Here is a 22,262-nt window from a genome sequence, read left to right as displayed (position 1 = left end):
TCCACTTATTGTGGGATGATAATTCCACCTTCAGTGGGTGATCCACCTCATGTGGAATATTTTACTATTTCTCCTACCTACCCTTACCTACCCTTGCATCTCATTGAGCCACATGCCATCTTTGTGTGCTCTTTTGTCTCTTAGCCTTACCTTTATAAGCAAGCTCATCTATATTGCATGTAGTTTTTAATGATTCAGCTGATCATTATTTGCATCTTGATTAGAATATAGTTTATTCTTATCAAACTATTTTGTCTCTCTATTGAGTTATTCATTGAGCTCTTGATCTTGGCTATTTTCAACAAATTCTTACATGGTATCAGAGCCATTGGGGCTTCATTGATTAGTCTTTTTGGAGAGCTTTTGGAGCATTCATATTTCTGATTTGGGGAGCTGCTCGTTTTGGGGGCATCCTATGGCAATTTTGACCTCACCGTTGCATTTGAGAGAACGTTTACATGAATTTTGACTACAATACACCTATGCTTGTGTAAAATTGTTTTTGTAGAATGATTTTTTTTTTGTTGGAGGGCCATTAGGCCCTCTCCCAACAACAGCTTGCAAAATTTGTGTTTCTGTGATATTTCATTTTTTGCAAAAAAAAATTCAGATCCAAACAAATTTGTTGTGTTGGAATGAAATATTTTACCTTTTGCACATTTGTGCTTATTCTGGCATATATTGTTTGTTCTAGGAAAAATATTTGTTTTGGACCATTCCTTTGTCAGATCTAGTATACCTGCAGGCTTAGTTTGTTTGCATGGTTTAGATTTGGTCATTTTTGTGCTATGATCTGCTATGATCTTGATACTCCTTGCGTCGCCTAATTGGCTTCATAATTTATATTTGGAAGGTGTATATACCCTTGTAATTAGCCATCAACTCATTCTAGCAACACTGACTTTCATTTTGATTTTGGATCTATGCTTGGTGGTTGGCCTGCCTTCACATTACTGATATTGAATCTTGGTTGAAGTTGTTCTATCTAAGGCAGTGATCTTTGAAATCAGAGTCATCAAGATTTCTTATTCCGTTGATTGGCTAGTTGGTGTGAAGGCACATTTGCTTTCCTTATTGGTATCGACTCGTGAATTTGCTTCTGTCGTATTGTAGAGGTTTGTGCATTGTGGAGGATCATTTCGTACATTAGATCGAGCTCTAATTCTATCAATAAGACATTATCTTTTACAGACCGTGTTCCTCATCATTGGCATGATCTATATCACATTGTATGTTGGGTGCAACTTTAACCTGGTCTTCATATTTGCCAATACCATAAGCTTGGTTGCTATATACAGTGATTCATTTGCTGGTATGCTTTATCTCATTTGTCTAAACTTATTACCATTCGATGGGGTGGATAAAATCTGATTATAATTCTGAAAAAGTCTTTTATGCAGATTTTCCTTTGTAAAGGGTGTGGATTGAGGAGGCCCCATGTGGCCCCCATCCCCCTTTAATTTTTTTTTTAAGGTTTTTTCTAATAAAAACTTTTCACACAAGTTTTTAAAAAGGAATTTTTTTTTTAGCATGGGGTATATTCTACAAATCAGAGAATATTCTATGCTTATGTAATGCTAACATCAACATATGTAAGATTTTCTTGCCCCCCTCTCCATTTGCATTTTTAGATTGATAGGCAATTTTCAAATGGCGATATCTTAGGCTCAGGACCTCATTTTTCAATGCAATTTTTTTTATTTGAGGTAGAGTTTCATGCTCTTCATAGTGGTGCAGGTGGTTTTCTATTTTGATGCATGGATATTTTAGAAAATGAATATTTTCACCACTGTAGCTGAGTAATCCCCATTTTTGCAACTTCAAAGGCTTCGTTCAGGCTCATACGACCTTCTTTTCAGGTGCCATTTTTTTGAAAGTGCATAATTTTTTGTCTACTTTCATAATCTGCCATCAGTTTGCGGTGATTTTGAGTGGATATTTTACTTTTAGCATTTGGTCATATTTTGACCCATTTGGTACTTGTAATTTCTTGGAGATTATTTATATTTTTTATTTGATTCTATAAGAGCCTAATTGTGATAGTTGTAAAACAAAATCAAAAGACCACTTTGCCTTTGATTGCAAGTGGCCTATTGTACACACACTACATATAAAGTGCCAAAATCATCATTTGGGGGGGGGATCTCTCTGGTGCTCTTGTGTTGTTTCATTTGATCATGGTTTTACCTAAGTTTCCTTTGTTAACTACACATAACTATGCTTCTTGGAAAATTGTTTCTTGGAGCAAGTTAATGGAAAAAGGTTTGATACAATATGTTGATGGAACAATAATAGCACTTGCAGATCCAAAAGTTGATCCTAATGCTCAAGCAGATTGGCTTCTTAAAAACTATATGGCTATTGGTACTTTAAGGAAATATATTTCAAAAGATCTCATCTTTCATATTGAAAAATGTAAAACAGTCAAAGAGGCTTGGGACAAATTTGCTTCTTTATATGGCAAAGTTGATAAGGTTGAGGGGTACATGCTTGATAGTCAACTATCTAGCCTTGATCCCAAGAATTTTGATTCCATTGAGGATTATATAACCAAAACTAATGAGCTTAGAGCACAACTTATGGATTGTGGTATAACCAAGGAAGATGATCAATTGGTTTTCAATTTGGTGCACAAGCTTCCATCAGAATATGCAGCCTTTGTCTCTAGCTTCCATACTCAAAGATTGATAAGCAGTTCATAACAGGCTCCATCTTTTTCAACATTGAGAGAATTGTTGATTCTTGAGAAGGATAAGTTGAGGCAAATGGGGATTCTCAAGTATTCAAAGTCCATGGCTTTGGTGGGTAATCAAGAGAATCAAGGAAAGGGCTCCAACAAGAAGCAAAAGCACTCTAAACCAAAGCCACAACGAGAGAAATCAAAAACAACCTCTCCACAACAAAGTGATTCTACATCTTCAACCTCATCTAAGGGGAAATCATCTAAGGAGAAGTATTTTTGTGCATATTGCAAGAAGTCGGGACACGAAGAACACTATTGTTACAAGAAGGATATTGATAAGTTGAAGCATCTTCTTGAGAAGAACAAAATTAGTTTACCTTCTAGAATGTCTACTTCAGCTTCTCCTTCATCCTCCAAAGAGAAGGAAATTGATAAGGGAAAGAATCACACTAAAGGACAAGCTTTTTGTGCTACTATGAGTCATGATTCAGGGAGATGACTTCTAGATTCAGGGGCTTCTCATCATATGGTATCTTTACAGTCTATGTTCTCTTCATTTGAGTGTTGCCACATGCCACCGATTTTGATGGGCAATCATACTTACATGAGTGTGATTGGGAAATGATCTATTGTCATTGGGGATAACTCCTTCAATGATGTGTTGTGTGTATCGCATTTAACAAATAATATTCTTTCCATCTATTAGATCGCTAATGAGGCAATAAGGAGACTTGTGGAGTTCACACCTGATTCAGTTATCATTAGAGACTTGGAGAGTCGAGCTATCCTTGCAACTGGGGTGGTCAATCATGCATCTCGATTGTACTCTTTTTCACATTTTGGTTCTTTTGATGATGATAATTCTTCACATGATGATCACACTACTAGTGATGATTCATAGTTTGAGGAGATTTTTGGTTACTTGAACTTGGGGATTCTCACATGTGACCTCATTCTTGAGCCTTGCATTTCATCTCCTCCTCTTGATATCACATTGCCTATTGCACCCAATGATGCAGATGATGTGACAATTTTGCCTTCTTGTGATTCAATGAGTATGATATACCTTGTCTTCCAGCTTCAGTTCATTGGGATGAGTACTTGACATACATTGCAGGTTTGTTTGTGGAGTCCTACATTGCAGAGTTGAGAGACATCATTGATGATATTCATCTTCTCTTTGATGAAGATGATCCTTCTTCGATTGTTGTGAGGGAACACTTTGACCCTCTTGTTCATTCTCTACATGATTATTCTTTCGAGGTTGACGTGATTGTGGATTCTTATGTACAACACTTGGAGGAGGTCTCTTTATCCTCAAAGGAGACATGTGAGTCTTTGGAAATTGTTCTACATTCATCTCCACTAGATCTTGGAGTGCCTTTTTCAACAATGTGGAATGGTACACCACCTTTGGAGGGGGTAACTTTCAGCATCGATATGGGGACACTCGAGCAGTTTTCAGAGACTCCATTCATCTTGAGTTTTTTTCCTACATCTTCCCTTCATGGTTGGGGAGACTTCATGGATACACCTATGGTTTTGTTTCTTCCTAAGGGGAGGAACATTGTTCGACGATCATGGAGTAGTTTCTTCATTCATCTTCGAGCTTCTACCAACGGTGCAGATTCTACATTGAGGGGGGGGCTACTTGGTCTCTCTTCTTCTGTCATATGGGGGGGACTTTTTACTCACATGGGGTTTTGTCCTTCACATACTTCCTTGAGAGTTATTTGTATAGTTTTTCATCTTTTTTTTTTTTTTTTTTTTGGGGGGGGGGGGGGGGGTTTCCCATTGGGTTTTTCTCTCTTTCCCCGCTTTTATGGGAGATTCCATTGCATTTGTACATGGGTACCTAACATGGCCTCGTAGTTATGACCCATCTTGCATTGTTAGCTTAAGTGTATTCGCCTAAGTTGTACTTAATGGGGGGGTGTTGGTGTAATTATTTATTCATATAGGATATAATTACACCTTACTTAAGTTGACTTAGGTAAATGCATAACTTCGTAGGACACTTAGGGATGTGCATATATTAGGATTGTGTATGTAGGAGAAATTCCACCTTTTATGGTGTGATATTGTTGTTACTTTATCATATCCACTTATTGTGGGATGATAATTCCACCTTTGGTGGGTGATCCACCTCATGTGAAATATTTTACTATTTCTCCTACCTACCCTTACATCTCATTGAGCCACATGTCATCTTTGTGTGCTCTCTTATTTCTTAGCCTTGCCTTTATAAGCAGGCTCATCTACATTGTATGTAATTTTTAATGATCCAGTTGATCATTATTTGCATCTTGATTAGAATATAGTTTATTCTTATCAATCTATTTTGTCTCTCTATTGTGCTATTCATTGAGCTCTTGATCTTGGCTATTTTCAACAAAATCCTACATTCCGTACTACCTACAAGTCCAAAGGTAAATGTTGTCAAGTTGTGATTTCAGATAACTACATGGATAATATTGTTTCTTAATATGTGGTAGATAAATTGGGTTTGGCAAGAATACAACACCCGACGCCCTATTCAGTGAGTTGGCTTCAAATAGGTCCCTAGGTAACCATAAGTGAGGAATGCAAATTTGAGTTTCACATAGACAATTGTACAGATGAAATAGTTTGTGATATTATGCATTTGGATGTATGTCACCTCGTGTTTGGAAGGATATGGCATTATAGTAGGACAACAAAGCATAACAACAAAAACCAACAAATATGAGTTGGAAAAAGATGGGAAGAAATATGCATTAACAACCTTGAAGGGTGAGTGCATAGGACTTGAAAGCTTGTTGTTAAGTGAGAAGATAGATATACAACAATACAAAGCAAAGACGAATACGGTAATGATTGAGGTAACAAATTTTGAAAATACCATATTTGAAAAACTAGTTGAAAAAGATGTGGAAGAAATTTCTTTTGAATTTTCTCAAACTAATGAATGTAATAGTACGTTTATGTGGAAGTGGGTGATGTTCAATAAGAGGAAGTGATAGCACAATAAGTTATAGAGGACTTCAGGATAGTCCAAGGAGAGGAGATGGTTATGGAGGGTAAGGAGATAGCATGGATCTCAAGAGAAGAACCGAGAGTGGAAAATGTTGATGTCAAGGAGAACAAAAATGGATGAGCAATTCAAAAATAAAAATGAATGGTTGAGTAAGGTTGAGGTGATGCCAAATATTTTGGGGTGTAATGAAGAGAAAATAATGTATGGCAAACAACATGAGGTGGATGAAGAAGTGAAGTATGAAGAAGAAGAATATGATTTCTTTAATATGTTTGTTTCTTGTGTAGGTAACAAAGACAAAGTGGATGGAAGAGAACATAAAAATCCAATGGCAGTCAAAGCTAAAGTTAGAATGAGGAGACGAGCAGTGAACCATGGGTATATAGTGCCAAATTGGCCTTGGTTAAAGAAGCATGTTGTTGGACCAAAAAGCACAAGTGAACTCATTGTAATGAATGTAGTTGAGATCCATAAAAAAGAACGCAATGCAAGCCTACAAAATAACTGGAAGACAAGAAAGAAGATTCCTATTTGAGATGGAACTCAACTTTTTTTTCACTTTTTGGTTTTTAGTGTGTTTAGGTGTTTTGGGTCTAATAAGGTCATTTAAGACCATTTGGATCATTTTGATCCATTTTGGAAGGTTTGAGACCAAGATGTTGGAAATTGTAAAAGCACAAAAATTGTCAATGTTGCTCAAAAAGTTGTCAAGCATCTTTGTCAAAAAGTGTCAGAATAGTGTTTTTGTTAAAAAAATCTAATCAAAAGGTGGTTGAAAATAGTTGGAATTGATGGTAAATGTATAAATTGTTGAAATGTAGTGACTGATCAACAAAGTACTATACACTCAACACGTATCCTCGCCGGGGTCCGGGGGCGGGAGCCCTCGAGAATTTTTTCTTTTGCCGTTTTTCATTGATGAAAACCGACATTGTAATAAAACCCTAAAAAGGCCGACTTTGTTTGTTGCCCTAAAAACGCATGTTATAAGTGGTTGGGATGCTTAAGGCATTGTAAGGTTGATGTACTGTTTTTGCTGGATAATAAGAAAGATTGGACGACTGTGTATGGTGGACGTAACCCATTCTGGGTGAACCACGTTAAATCTCTGTGTTATTCGTGTCCTGTTTTATTTCTTTATCTTTTGTATTTAAATCTGCATATAATTGTTAGTTCATATTTGCTTCGGATCTGCTTGAAACCCTAACATAAATGTACCCTTCCGACTCGAATTTGGGGTTGGAGAAGATTGAATGAAAGAGTTACACCATTTTTCACTATTTTTTCCTTGTAATTTCTGTGAAATCTAAACATAATTTGCATTGTACAGATTGATACATATTGATATTGGTCTGAAACCAATTGGAAAAGTTGGAAAATGTTCTTATATTTCAAATTCTTTTTGTTTGATTGATTTTCATTATGTTTTGTGAAAGTTATGATCAAATTAGTGATTGCCATTTTCGGATTTTACTGTTTTACAACAAGAAATTTCTTGGAATGGTTTTGTACGACCTGATATGGTCAAGGGAAGGCATGGGGATGATGTATCTATTAAATAAAAAAAATTTGGTTTTCGTTTGGAGTCATTTCATTGAGTTTTGCAGAAGTTTAGAGCATTTTTTGTGAAAACAGTCCCAAACATTGCCTAGGGTTTCCAACAGGAAAGAAAAATTCATATCTTTTGATTGAATTCTTAAAATTTGATATAACTTGGTGAAAACCTTCTTTGCATCGCTACCTAGGTTTCCACCTAATAAAATTGAAAAATTTGATCATATGTGTGAGTTATGCAAGATTGCTTGTTTTATGTTGTGAGAAGATTATGAAAGAACCTAGGTGATTAAGGGTTTGATGAAATAATGCATTGTTTTGAATTGTCCAATAGGAGTAATGGTTTATGGACCTTCAAATGACTTGTTAAAGGGCTTGACAAGCCATCATTGCCATAAGATTGATCAAGATAAATGAATATGCATCTATTAGGCTTAAGGAGTAATGTGCTTAGAATGATGAACTAGGCTTGAATGTGTTGATCCATTGTGATAAGACTTGATTATTGTCTTCCTCTGCATCATGTATTCAATAATATTATAAAATGCAAAAAATAATTATTAAATTTTTAAGTGTAATGAAAATTTAAGTAATTTAAAAATTATTTACAATAAATAATGATTAGAAAATCGAGTTAATTTTATTATGATATATAGAGTACCATTTTTTATGAATTGGATCACAATCCAGAATCTAATGTGAATATTAAATAATATATACCAATATTAATGACATGTACCACCTATTAATTGTAGGTAGGGTTAGGGTCAAGGTTAACTTAAGGTCAAGGTTAAGGGTTGGTTAAAATTAAGGTTTCCTTTATAAGATAAATCTTAGGTTAGGGTTAAGGTTAGTATTAGGTCTTAATTAGGGTTAGAGTTATTATTTGGATTGAAGTACATGATTACCATTCTAGTGTAAAGTTTGGGGTTAGGGTTATAGTTGAATTAGGGTTAGGGTTAGCATTAGCACTCAACAAGGATTGAAGTTGGTGTTCCTAAGATTTGAATTAGGGTAAGAGATAGTGTGAGGGTTAGGGTTAGTATTATGGTTAGAGTTAATGTATGTTATATTAGGGTTAGAATGTAATTAAGGTTATGGTTTCTATTTGCAATTCTATCTATAATTATAATCTTAATCGTAATCCTAATCTTATCCCCAACCTTCAAACCTAATTCAAACCCTAAACCTAACACCAAACTTGAATCAAGCTATATAGTTACTTGAAAAATTTGACACCTAACCTAGACATCTAATGATTTTTCTACTTTTGTTCTATAATTCTCAAAGACAAATGCCATATATCACAGAATCTCGTTGTCGAATGTAACCAAGTGTTCATTTTCACCTAACTATTTGTCTTGATAATCTTAGAAATTATTGTTTTTAATAATAATACCCTCACTTAAGTATTGGTGTGTGTTGAGGCAACTACCTAAACTAAAGATGCACATGTCTTCTTGAACTACAATATATCATGTTAAGAGTTGATATTTTTGGCTTTAGCTAATTACTCATATTATTATGGTTGGACAATCACAATTGACGAACATAGTTTGCCGGGAAACATACTTAAAATTGCAATCAATATCCTTGAAGCAAATAACTAAATTTTGTATATTTCCCAAATTGCAACAATTGTATATAAGATGTCTCATCAACTAGCAACAAATCAACTCAATATAATCAATATCCTAAGTTGATTGTCTTTATACATCGTGAAAATATTTATATTACAAAAACATTTTACATCACTTGTCGGTTTAAATTATAAGTTACATATGTTTATATTCAATTTTATTTAATATTTCCAGACCAATTCAATTGTATTCTAAATAATTACTCCTAACAAAAACATATCTTTCTGACTATCCTCAAATATATAAACCAATTTATATCTATTATATACTTGTTGAAAGTGCAAGTACTAGTAATAACTAGTATCTAAAACCAATAAATGCGTAATACTTAATGGTAACCAAATAAATGTGTAGTGTAAGGTAATAAACCTATCCACCACTCAATAGTTAATAGTTTTATAGAGAGGTATTCAAAGAGGGAGTAAATGAGAGGCAGCTGTTAATGGCATTTTTCCAAGGCAGTTTTTAGAGCCATCTGTCGACGAAACAGTGCTTGACGGCCATGGAGGGCGGTCAAATATAAATCAGGATTGCGTGCTCACCTAATATAATTTCCTCGGATGGAAATTGTTTTGTAATAGGAAAGTAGAAGAATAATTTACGGAGAATTTAAAAGTTAGAAAGCAATGCGGCATTTCATTTTTGTACAAACGAAGTTTACAATGACAAAGCACGCTTCAAATTTCCAAACAGAAATTTGTTCTGTTTTCTTGGGGTTTTGCATATGATTTTGGGGATCACAGAGCCATACTTGCAAACTTAATTCCGACCGTTATAAGCTTTTAACTCAATTGAAGTTGTCACAGTCAGCGCTTTTTCTTTCTATCGGAGAAAGCATCGGGACTCAAATTCATAATCAATGGAATACCAAGGGCCAAACCAGAGGCCTAATGGAAACATAGGCAATTTAGGCATGCCGAATTTTAAGGCTTTTAATTGGACTCCTGAATCTGCATACAACCTAAATGGTAAGGTACTTTTCGCTTTAGTGTTTTGAATTGGCTCTGCTTTTTAATAATTTTTTGATTAGGGTTTAGGATATTTTAAAGTGGGCATATTATGCTTGGTAATTAAAATGCTGGAGTAGCTTGCAAGATGAATTGATTTTATTTGTTGGAATGCAACAATACTGTGGGTGTAGGACTTCTTGATTGTTCTTGTTTTGGTAAATTCCTGTCTTTCTTGGAGGTAGACTTAAGCTTAGCTGTCATGAATCGGGTCCTATCCATATTATGCCAAATTCATCCAACTTGCTCTTAGCAGCATTAGTTAGTTTATCTTAATTACTAGGCTTTGAAACTGGAGCTCCTCTGTGGATGCTCCGATACTTTAACCATTTGAACTCATTCCATTCAACGTAAGAGTTCTTAATTTCACTTGAGTACTCTATAGGGAATTTAAAGTTTGATTTTTCCAGCTTAGCTCACTACACAGCATGTTTTGAATGTTGCAGTTCACCTTGATGGATACTTGTAGAAGTCGAACAGAACATGTAGACCGCTAGCAAAACCTGTCCTGACTTAAATTTAAGAGTGTTCAGTGCGAAGCAGGTAAGGGATCAGTGAAAATCCTTTGACTATTGATTTTGAGGTGGCAAGACTCGTTTCAAATGCTAGTCCACACTTATTAGGATGCCTGCGGTCAAAAGCCCAGGCTTGTTTTGCTGGGAGCCAGGCAATGCGGTTGATCCAGCAGTTACACCTGATTGCAGTTGTAATCACCTCATCTCTGCAATTGATAATAACCTAGTAGATTCACAATTGGCTGCTGCACATTTGCTTGAAGGTATATAATCTATGACAAGGAGTCCCGGATACTGACATAAGCGTTGGAGAGAGTGAAACATGGCCTTAAAATGGTTACTGGGTATTGCCAGCATTTAAGGTTAACTTGTATCTCTAATGCACAAGTATTTCCATAGATCAAATTGGGGTATTTGGTCTAAAACACAGGGAAGACAGATTGCGACTCTTATGCTGATGAAAGGTAACCCTAACTCACAGTAAAGGAAAATCTAATAGTGTAAGAAGAAGTTTGCCGATGTGAATAGAGGGTTTTCAAAGTAGAATTTGAAGTGAGCCTGAGGAGCTTAATGTTTGTTTATTTCTTTCTTCTGGTCTTTGGAGTTTCAGGAGCTTCAATGGCATGTTTTTGGGATAATTGTAGTTTTCTATTTCTTGTTGGTGTGTCATTTGGGTTCACAAATACCCGGATAACTGATAAACATAGATTTGCAAGAGCTCCTGTGACATCTTGTATGTTAAGGGAGCAATCTATACAAGGAGCTTAATGCCTGCAATACATACTCATCTTTATCATGATGATGAATCACACATTGTGGTGTAAAAGGTAAATGTAAATAATTCTTATAACAATTGTCAAGAAGCAATTTTCTCTCTATATTTAAAGGGTTTGACATTTAGAGTTTTAGTATTGATGTCTTGACAAACTTCGGATGTTGTCCAGTCCCCTCAAATTCCTAGAATCCCATAAATGCAGTGGAAGACAAAAGGATCAGCTGATTTTTTTTTGAGAAGTTCTTCCCTTAGACATTTTGAGTTATATTTTTGATCCAAAAATCAAATCAGATCTCCTTTTGGCAAATTGACTAACTTAATTTGGGACCTTCTTTGCTGTCACAAAGCACCTTGGTACCTGTTGTGACGTATTCACACATCGCCCCATTGCAAATGGGGACCCTTGCTTTTTGCTTTCTAGGGTTTGTTTTCTAGGTCTCTTAGGGTTTTGTCTGTTAGCCTTTGCAGGATGAGTGCTGTCGAGGGGATCGTTGGATTACAGGCTTTGCTTGAGCCAGGGTGAGTCCACAGGACCCTAGAATTAGGGTTTCTTTGAGAGTCTTCCTTAGGGCCTGGTTTTGCTCTCGTTGCTAATTGTGTCTTGCTTTGTGAGTGGGTATCATTCTTGAAGGTCTGAGCTACGTCGAGTTGGTGAGTGATGAAGTCTGAAATGTCATCCCGATCTTCAAATGCCCTGAAATTTGGCTAAGTCAGGAATGCCCTGACCCTGAAATTTGGCTAAGTCTGGAATGTCCTCATCCTGAAATTTGACTAAGTCTAGAAAACTGATGAATCCTCCAAAAACTAGATTTTGCAATATAACTCTTGGAGGTCCGAAACCACTCTCAAACATACTGAAAGTATATATGGAATATAACTTAAAGTATAAGTGACATTTCCTTATATAAATGTTATATTCCATAAAATGATCCTGACGGAGAGTTCAAAAAGTCAAATTTCGCTCTTGACCCTTCCAAAGGGTCCAAAGCGAATTTCGCTCCTGACCCTTCCAAAGGGTCCAGAGCGAAATTTTCCATAGGACATTCTACTTTGACCAAAACCTAGAACTAACGCATTCCCAGGCTTGAATGAAGGTAAAAAACGCTTGTTTGAATGAAGAAATGTGAAAATGAAGTCAGGATCTTGACCAAGATTAGGAATTTCGCTCCTGACCCTTCCAAAGGGTCCAGAGCGAAAATCTTTATAACTCTTGTTTTCCTCCTTATTTTGGCTAGGCGTTGGCTTGATGGGAGATGAATGGGTATGTTTTTGCCTTGAGAGGGAGTTTGGTGGATTTTGAAGGACAAGATTTTGACCTAAAGGGGATTTTCGCTCCCGACCCTTCCAAAGGGTCCAGAGCAAAATTCATCATAAACCTTGCTTCTTGACTTGAATGGATTAAGAACCTTGCTTCAATGTGGATGATGATCTAATTTTGCCTTGTGAAGTAGTTTGAAACTTGAAAAATGAGGAATTTAGCCAGGAATGAGATTTTCGTACCTGACCCTTCAAAGGGCCCAGAGCGAAAATCTTCCCAAAGCACATTTCATCTTAAGTTTGGCTAATCTTTGACTTGCAGGGTACCTTGGAAGGAAGCTTGGACATTCTTATTGCCTTTGAAAGGCTTGAAAGCATTGAAAATGAAAGATTTTGGACAAAAATGAAAATTTTGCTCCTGACCCTTCCTAAGGGTCCAGGGCGAAATTCCTTATAAGTATACCTTTTGACCTTTCTCAGGCTTAAAACCTTGTTCCTAGGGCAAAGGGAGATGAGATTTTACCTTGCAAAGAAGTTTCAAGTTGAAAGAATGATGATTTTAGCTCAAAACCAGATTTTCGCTCCTGACCCTTCCAAAGGGTGCAGAGCGAAATTCTTGGAAACTCATATTTTCTTCTTTGAGATGGCCAAATTCTTGAGTTTATGGCATGGTTAGGTGGACTTTGATGTGTTCTTGCCTTTGAATATTGGATTGAGGTAATGGAGTAGCCAAAACAAGCTCAAAATAGGAAATTTGCTCCTGACCCTTCCAAAGGGTCCAGAGCGAAATTTCCTAAAATCACCTTTTCTCCTTGCGAAATCAAGTCAAACTTGGGTTGGATGAGAGAAGAGAGGAGTTTCTTTGCCTTGTGAGGTGAATTCAAGATGAAATGATGGGGGAACATGCTAGAAATGATGAAAATCGCTCCTGACCCTTCCAAAGGGTCCAGGGTGAAAATTCTTCAAACACCTATCTTCCCTTGCAAAATTAAGTCAAACTTGGGTTGGACGTGAGAGAAGTGTTTTCTAGCCTTTTGAGGTGAATGCAACTTGAAATGATAGAGAAATAAGCCTAAAAAGTGATTTTCGCTCCTGACCCTTCCAAAGGGTCCAGAGCGAAAATCCTTGAAAACATTGTTTTTTCAAAATTTTGGGCAAGACCAAGCTAGGACAAGGGTGTGAGAAGGCATTTGGATTGCCTTAGAATGAATTTTGGTTGCCAAGAATGCAAAGTTGAAAGCCTAATGAAAAGTTCGCTCCTGACCCTTCCAAAGGGTCCAGAGCAAAATTTCTAAAATTCCCCTTTTTCCTTGCAAATTCAAGACAAGATTTTGGTTTTTATACCATGGGAAGGAGAAAGACAAGATGTTCTATGCCTTGGAAGTAATTTGAAGTTGGAAGGATGGCAAGATAGCCCTAAAACAAGATTTTCGCTCCTGACCCTTCCAAAGGGTCCAGAGCGAAAATCCTTGAAAACATTGTTTTTTCAAAATTTTGGGCAAGACCAAGCTAGGACAAGGGTGTGAGAAGGCATTTGGATTGCCTTAGAATGAATTTTGGTTGCCAAGAATGCAAAGTTGAAAGCCTAATGAAAATTTCGCTCCTGACCCTTCCAAAGGGTCCAGAGTGAAATTTCTAAAATTCCCCTTTTTCCTTGCAAATTCAAGACAAGATTTTGGTTTTTATACCATGGGAAGGAGAAAGACAAGATGTTCTATGCCTTGGAAGTAATTTGAAGTTGGAAGGATGGCAAGATAGCCCTAAAACAAGATTTTCGCTCCTGACCCTTCCAAAGGGTCCAGAGCGAAAATCCTTGAAAACATTGTTTTTTCAAAATTTTGGGCAAGACCAAGCTAGGACAAGGGTGTGAGAAGGCATTTGGATTGCCTTAGAATGAATTTTGGTTGCCAAGAATGCAAAGTTGAAAGCCTAATGAAAATTTCGCTCCTGACCCTTCCAAAGGGTCCAGAGCGAAATTTCTAAAATTCCCCTTTTTCCTTGCAAATTCAAGACAAGATTTTGGTTTTTATACCATGGGAAGGAGAAAGACAAGATGTTCTATGCCTTGGAAGTAATTTGAAGTTGGAAGGATGGCAAGATAGCCCTAAAACAAGATTTTCGCTCCTGACCCTTCCAAAGGGTCCAGAGCAAAAATCCTAAAGCCTACCCATTCCTTTCAAATTTATGCTAAGACAAGGTTTGACTAAGGTAAGAAATGCCCTTGAGACTACCTTTGACTTGATGTTGGTTTCCAAAAGTGATGATTTTAGGCCAAAGGAGGATTTTCGCTCCTGACCCTTCCAAAGGGTCTAGAGCGAAAATCCTAAAATCTCCTATTCTGCCTTGCAAAACGAAATCAAACTTAGATTGGGTAAAAGAAGAAAGATATTTCCTAGCTTTGTGAGGTGGATTGAAGTTGGAACGATAAAAAATGAGCTACAAGAGGAGAAAATCGCTCCTGACCCTTCCAAAGGGTCCAGGGCGAAATTGTGCAAAACCTATATTTTCCCTCAAATTTATGCCAAGTTTAGTGTGGATCAAGATTGGAGGTGTCCTTAGGCATGTCCTTGAATTGCCAAGAGTCATCAAATATGAAGAAATGAGCTCAAAACATGAAATTCGCTCCTGACCCTTCCAAAGGGTCCAGAGCGAAAAAACCTAAAACCACCTTTTCCTTCAAAACTTGAGTGAAGTCAGGCCTAGACTAGGGTGAGAGAAGCTATTTGGAATGCCTTGGAAAGATGTTTGACCTTCAAAAATGTGAATTTTGAGCTAAAGTTGGAATTTCGCTCCTGACCCTTCCAAAGGGTCCAGGGTGAAATTCTTATAGGGTCTGTTCCTGGAGAAAATCTTGGGCAAGTTTCATGTTAATATCTTTTTGTTGATGATTTAAGTTGAAAATGTTATGTTGAAATGAATTTATCATGTGTCCTTAATCATCTTTTGGTTTGTTTTGGCAGATGAAAGAAGACCAAGCTAGGACAAGGACGACCTTCTCCAGCCCAGCATCAACAAGGACGACCTTCTCCAGCCCAGCCTCATCAAGGACGACCTCTGCCAGTCCAACTTTTGAAGGAAAGACAAGGTGGCATCCCAGTCATTACTCCTCCAGTCGAGTTGGTCCACTTCAGCATGTCCAGATTCAATGTACCTAACTCATGGGAGATGGCACAAACTTCGATGTACCTACCCCGGTTCTCCATTGGTAGAATATTCCAGAGAAGACATGTGTCCAAATAATGCAATTATTTCATTGGTCAGAATTAAGTTTGTTGTAACAAACCCTAATTAGGGTTTCATTGTAAAATCTTGACCATTGATCTCAAATTGATCTAAGCCATTGAATTGTATTGAGGGCACTATATAAGCCCTGGCTCCTCATTTGTAAAGGCGAATAATAGTTAGTCAGGAGTTAGAAGGTGAATAGTTAGAAATAGTGAATAAGTCAGTTAATAGTATAGCAATTAGAGTAGAATAGAAAGAGAAGGCAAAGATTGTTGCCAAGATGTTGTTGTAAAAGACTTGTAAAACTTCATTGAAGAAATGGTGAAATCTATGGGTCGATTCAACAATTTGCATGGTCTTTATACTTCTCAGATTTGATTTCATGTTATTAGATGAGTGGAAGAAATGTGTTTGATTGATGGTGAAATCTGTATATCCATACTACTAGTAGTTTGTTGATTGCAGACTTGCCTTGTGTAGTCAACTGGAATCATTCAGCTTGAGCTTAACTTCAATTGTCGCTTCTTCATTGACATGCATCAGCCTAATGGTGTCTATGCCTGTAGTGAGGATCTGAACATCATAAAGCTTTCCTCCAAAGATCGCACTAATCTTGTGGAGATGGTCCTGGGATGTCAAAACAAGACTTAGTTAGAATTTCATCAAAGGTCATTCATTGCTCCTACATTCTTAGCGTCAGAATTAGATCCTTCCCTCGCCCTCATCTTTTTTTCCTTTTTTTATAAATCTAGGACTTGTGATTCCAGCAAATCAGACATTTAGGTCGTCAAGTGTAAGTCCCCTTGTGATTCCAGCAAAATCACATCATACCACAGAGAGCTTATCCACGAGTAGAGAACCTACATACAAGAACCTTGGAGTTGCCTCGACTGATCCTTCGGCGAAATCTTCAGCAGTCAGGAACTTTGTTCAAGAGAGGATAAGGTACCTTAGGTATTTTATTCTGTGTTTGGTCGTGTACAAAATACACATCAACAGTACCCATCAAACATAGAAGGCTTAAATAACTTTGTGGTTTTCTGCATTCGCAATAAGCATAAAAGGCTATATTTGGAGTTAGATACAGCTCGATGGCCTTTTCTTGAACTTGTGTAGAATTTTAAAATGCCAATATTAAAATTGTTGTTTGTAACTTAGGATAATGTATGGGTTTGGATTGCCTTAAGGCAACATCCGAACCCACTTAGGACTAGGCCCCATCCTAAAGGGTAACATGGCCCAAGGTTAAGCCCAGCCCTATCCTAAAACCCCACGCTACAATAACAAACATTGGCGCCAAAATGGAAGAGGCCGACTTGCAAAATAAAAGGTTAAAGATGCATATAAATAAAAGACACTTTGCAAATCAATTTTACTCATCTTCATTTCAGCGAATTAGCTCTGCCTGAAAAGTGCGAACTTACCCTTGGAGGGTGCGAAGTTGACCAGACTTATGCGAACAAGTTCTAGAGGACAAAGACAATTTTGGCGTAGAGATTAGAAGTGCAGATCTGTCATTCAAGAAGGATTCAGATTTGTCAAGGAAGCTAAGTATTGTCCTTGTGCTATCAAGAGAATATATAATTTGACCCGAGGGTCTTTAATGCTGGGTTTTTCCTCCTTGGAGGTTTTCCCAGGGTATTTGTGTTTGTCTCTTGTTTACTTCCTTCATTTCTGATTTTATTGAATTATGACTTACTAAAATGCTACAAATCTGATTACAATCTAGGGCATAATTGAAGGATATAAATCTGATTAACAATCCTAGGGTATAAAATTACATGGTATCAAAGCCAAGGTGTCACTAACTTCTGATTTTAGTAAATCATTTGTTGCATATAGCTGCTGTTTGTTTTCAGATTAAAATGTCAGGTTTGAAGGTTGAAGATAGACTTGAGGGAGCCATTGATTTTGCTGCTTGGAAGGTCCGTATTCTATTGATCCTTGAAGAGAACGATCTGCTGAAATTTGTAGAAGAAGAAGGGCTGTCTCCTCTAGAAGATGCTGAAGAGCTAAAACAATTCAAGAAAGATTCCCTCAAGGCTAGGAGGATCATAATTGAGTCCATCAAGAATCATCTTGTCACTGTCATATCAAAGTTTGTGTCTGCCAGGGAAATGATCAAACACTTGGAAGGGATGTATGAATCAACAACCTCAGCAGGGCACTTGCTCTAAGACAACAACTTCTTCACATAAAAATGAAAGAAGAAGACTCAATCATAGCCTACTTCATGAAGATCAATGAACTAAAGGACAAGCTAAGCACTCTTGATTGCCAAATCTCGGATAAAGATCTTGTTATGATTGCATTAAATGGTCTACTTGATGAATGGGAACCATTCATTCGTAGCATTGGTGGAAGAGCTGATCGTCCCAACTTTGAGTGTCTTCAATCTGATTGCATCGAAGAGGAATCTCGAATTGAGGTAAGAGGAAAACTCAAGAACTCTCACAAAGATAATAATGTTCTCTTAGCTAAATCTAGGAAAGGTGGACATTGGAAGAAAGAAAAGAGAAGTTAAGATTTTAGATCTTCCTCCTATGATCCAATGAAGAAGTCAAGAGATTCCTCTCACATTCGTTGCTTTAGATGTGATAAGTATGGTCACTATGCCAAAGATTGTCAGAATGATCCAAAGGAAAGGGAAGTCAACTTAAATGAAGTTGCCGAACAAAGTGAAGATTATCTTCTTATCTCTGCTCTATCCAACAATGTTCCTACGGACAGTAATACGTGGATACTTGACAGTGGTGCCTCCAGACACATCTCAGGTTTTTGTGAGCATCTCTCAGATCTGATTGAAAAGGACACCAACCTTCATGTAGTAATCGGTGATGATGCTCGATACTTGGTAAAAGGTTTTGGTACTACCTCTTTAAAACTAGATTCTGGTATTTCCTTACAACTCTGTGATATTCTCTTTGTACCTGGTATTAAAAGAAATCTTATTTCCATTTCTACCTTAGAAGATAAGGGTTTGCAAATAGCATTTTCTGAAGGGAAAGTACTCGCTTGGCCTAAGAAATCTAATTTCAAATCTGCTCGTATTATTGGAAATAGATGTGATAGTTTATATAAGCTTGCAGCTAATCCAATTCAAGCTCTCATTCATGAGACCCCTGAATCATGCGAGCTATGGCATAGAAGACTGGGACATCTACACTTTCAAGCTCTTCCCACTCTCGGTAAAATGGTTAAAGGTATGCCTAAACTCAGTTTATCTCATGATGATGCTTGTAAAGGTTGTGCAATGGGTAAGAATGTGAAGAATCCTTTTCATAAAAGCGATAGTAGGGCTAAAGAAAGGTTAGAACTTATTCTTTCAGATTTATGTGGTCCTATGTCTGTAGCATCTCCTAGCGGTTTCCTATATTATGTTATCTTCATAGATGATTTCTCTAGAAAAACATGGATCTATTTTCTTAAATCTAAAGAGTCTGAAGAAGTCCTAAACAGATTTAAAGAATTCAAAGCCTTAGTTGAAAATACTACAGGAAATCGAATTAAATGTTTGAGGTCTGACAATGGAGGTGAATACACCTCAGGTAGTTTCTATGACTTTTGTGTTAAAGCAGGAATTAAGAGGGAGTTCTGTGTTCCCTACAATCCTCAGCAAAATGGAGTTGCTGAAAGAAAGAACAGGACCATTGTTGAAGCTGCAAGAGCCATGATCCATGATCAAGACCTGCAACCTTTTCTATGGGTGGAAGCATCCAAAACAACAGTTTATATTCAGAATAGATGTCCTCATCGCGCCCTAAAGGATGTGACTCCTGAAGAAGCCTTTATAGGGATCAAACCTGACATCAGTCACCTAAGGATATTCAGGAGCCCGGTGTATGTTCATGTGCCTAAAGAAAAACGAACCAAGTTGGATCCATCTGGAAAGAAAGGCATCTTAGTGGGATATAGCTAATCTTCCAAAGCCTTCAGGATCTACATTCCAGGTCAAAGGTATGTTGAGGTAAGTAGAGATGTAACTTTTGAAGAAGATATTGCTTTCAAAAGATCTAAAGGTTCATTATCCAACAATAATGATATGGTGATTGAAAATCAAGATTCAATAGTTGATGCTAACCTTGAGATACAGGAGGAGTCTACTGACCTTCCAGATCAGGAAGTTCAGAATGACCCATCAGAGCCTATGCTCTCTACCGATATACCTCAGGATATTGTGGTCTGTGAGAAGAGACCACTTTGGGTTAGAAACACGATTCAAGATGCTGAAGGTTTTGCTGCTCCCAGAGGAACCTTTAGAGATAGCAAGAGATTCCAAAATCACGCCAACTACATTTCTGTGATGTGCAATATCATTGAGTCTGAACCTCACAATGTCGAAGAAGCTATGTCCCATTATGCTTGGAAATTAGCCATGGATGAAGAGTATGGGTCTATCATCAAGAATGATGTCTGAGACATTGTACCCAGACCCAAAGGTAAGTCTGTTGTTTTCTCTAAATGGTTGTTTAAAATTAAACATAATGCTGATGGTAGTATTGAAAAATATAAAGCTAGGTTTGTAGCTCGTGGTTTCTCTCAAAAGGAAGGAATAGATTATGAAGAAACTTTTGCCCCTGTTGCTAGATATACCTCTATTAGATCTATAATAGCTATTGCTGCAGCCAAAGGTTGGGAGCTGCATCAAATGGACGTTAAGACAGCCTTCCTCAATGGTGTCATTGAGGAGGAAGTCTACATTGAGCAACCAGAAGGTTATGTAATCCATAAAAGAGATTCTCATGTTTGCAGGTTGAAGAAAGCCTTATATGGGCTCAAACAGGCTCCTCGTGCTTCGTATGAAAGAATTGATAAGTACTTACTAAGCTTAGGATTTTGCAAGAATGATGCTGATGCTAACGTTTACTTGAAAGTTTATAATGATGAGATGCTTATTTTAGTTTTGTATGTGGATGATTTATTTCTCACTGGTGAAAGTAAATTAATCATAAGATGTAAGAAGGAATTAGCCTCAGAATTTGAAATGAAGGATTTAGGTCTAATGCATTACTTCCTAGGGTTAGAAGTATGACAAAGAACCAATGAAATTTTTCTAAGTCAAGGAAAATATACTATTGATATTTTGAAAATATTTAGAATGATAGATTGTAAACCTATGCATACTCCTATGGAATCTAACTTAAAGAAGTTAAGTGTTTCTGCAGCTAACTCTGATTTTGCAGATCCATCTGAGTACAGGCAGTTGATTGGTTCCTTGATGTATCTAGTCAATACTAGGCCAGATATCTGTTATGTTGTGAATGCTCTCAGCCAGTTCATGAGCTTACCTAAACTTGTTCACCTAGTTGCTGCTAAGCACATTCTAAGATACCTGCGTGGCACGATTGGTTATGGGTTGAAGTATTCACTTAATACCTCAATCCTCTTGGAAGGCTACTCAGATTCAGATTGGGCAGGAAGTGTCAAGGACAGGAAAAGTACTTCAGGTATCTGCTTCAACTTGGGCTCTGCAGTGATCTCTTGGGCATTGTTGTGACGTTTTCACACATCGCCCCATTGCAAATGGGGACCCCTGCTTTTTTCTTTTTAGGGTTTGTTTTCTATGTCTTTTAGGGTTTTGTCCGTTAGCCTTTGCATTTTGAGTGCTGTCGGGGAGATCAATAGGATAGCAGGTCCTGCTGGAGTGATGTCCTGATCCTGAAATTTTGGCTAAGTCTGAATGTCCTGATCCTGAAATTTGACTAAGTCTGGAAACTGAAAATCCTCCAAAAACTAGATTTTGCAATATAACTCCTGGAGGTCTGAAACCACTCTCAAACATCCTGAAAGTATATATGGAATATAACTTAAAGTATAAGAACTTATACTTAAATGTTATATTCCATAAAAATTATCCTGATAGAGAGTTCAAAAAGTCAAAAGGCGCTCCTGTCCTTCACTGAGGATCCAGAGCGAAAAGCGCTTCTGTCCCTCTCCAAGGGTCCAAGGCGAAGCGCTCTTGTCCCTCTCCAAGGGACCAGAGCGAAAAGGCTTATTTGAGTCATTCCTGGCGTTGTTTGGTCAAATTAAAACATCAAAGGCATGGTGAAGGACGAAATGAACATGATAGAGCATCCAGACTTGATCAAAGACGATGAAATGATGGAGTTTTTGTCTAGAAAGGTAAAAGCGCTCCTGTCCCTCACCAAGGGACCAGAGCGAAATTCTTCATATACACATTTTTAGACTTGAATTCTTATTCATGGTGTGTAGTGAGATGATATCTTCCCTAGCAAAGGAATTTCGAGATGAAAAATGAAGCATTTTGGCCTAGAAGACAAAAAGTGCTCCTGTCCCTCACTGAAGGACTGGAGCTTGAATTTCAAATTTGCACTGTTCTTGCAGGATCAAGACAATTTTATGATTTGAAGAGATCAAGGGAAGCATGTTTTGTCCATTGAATATAATTTAAGCTGTTCACAAAGGAGTAAATCAACCCAAATGACAAAAAATGCTCCTGTCCCTCACTGAAGGACCATGGCGCTTTTTCAAGTTTCTCCTCTTTGTTTGATATTTTATGGCAAAACTTGACTTGGACGGGAAAGACGAATGATGTTTTATGCCTTAGACACAATTGAGAAGTTTAAAGA

At 37.3% G+C, this 22,262-nt stretch overlaps 1 protein-coding gene across 1 annotated transcript in view; it reads left to right on the top strand.

The window, feature by feature from the left end:
* The first annotated feature begins 9,305 nt into the window (after positions 1-9,305).
* Positions 9,306-22,262, top strand: part of LOC131060671 (zinc finger CCCH domain-containing protein 66) — a 125,723-nt gene continuing 112,766 nt past the window's right edge. The window contains exon 1 of the mRNA XM_057993992.2: positions 9,306-9,861. Coding sequence (XP_057849975.2) covers positions 9,753-9,861 — 109 coding nt within the window. The 5' untranslated portion in view covers positions 9,306-9,752. The remainder of the gene's footprint in view (positions 9,862-22,262) is intronic.

Source organism: Cryptomeria japonica, chromosome 10 (genome assembly GCF_030272615.1).
Source record: "Cryptomeria japonica chromosome 10, Sugi_1.0, whole genome shotgun sequence".
Classification (NCBI taxonomy): domain Eukaryota; kingdom Viridiplantae; phylum Streptophyta; class Pinopsida; order Cupressales; family Cupressaceae; genus Cryptomeria; species Cryptomeria japonica.
Note: the sequence above shows the minus strand (reverse complement) of the source record. Positions and strands in the feature narration are given on the sequence as shown.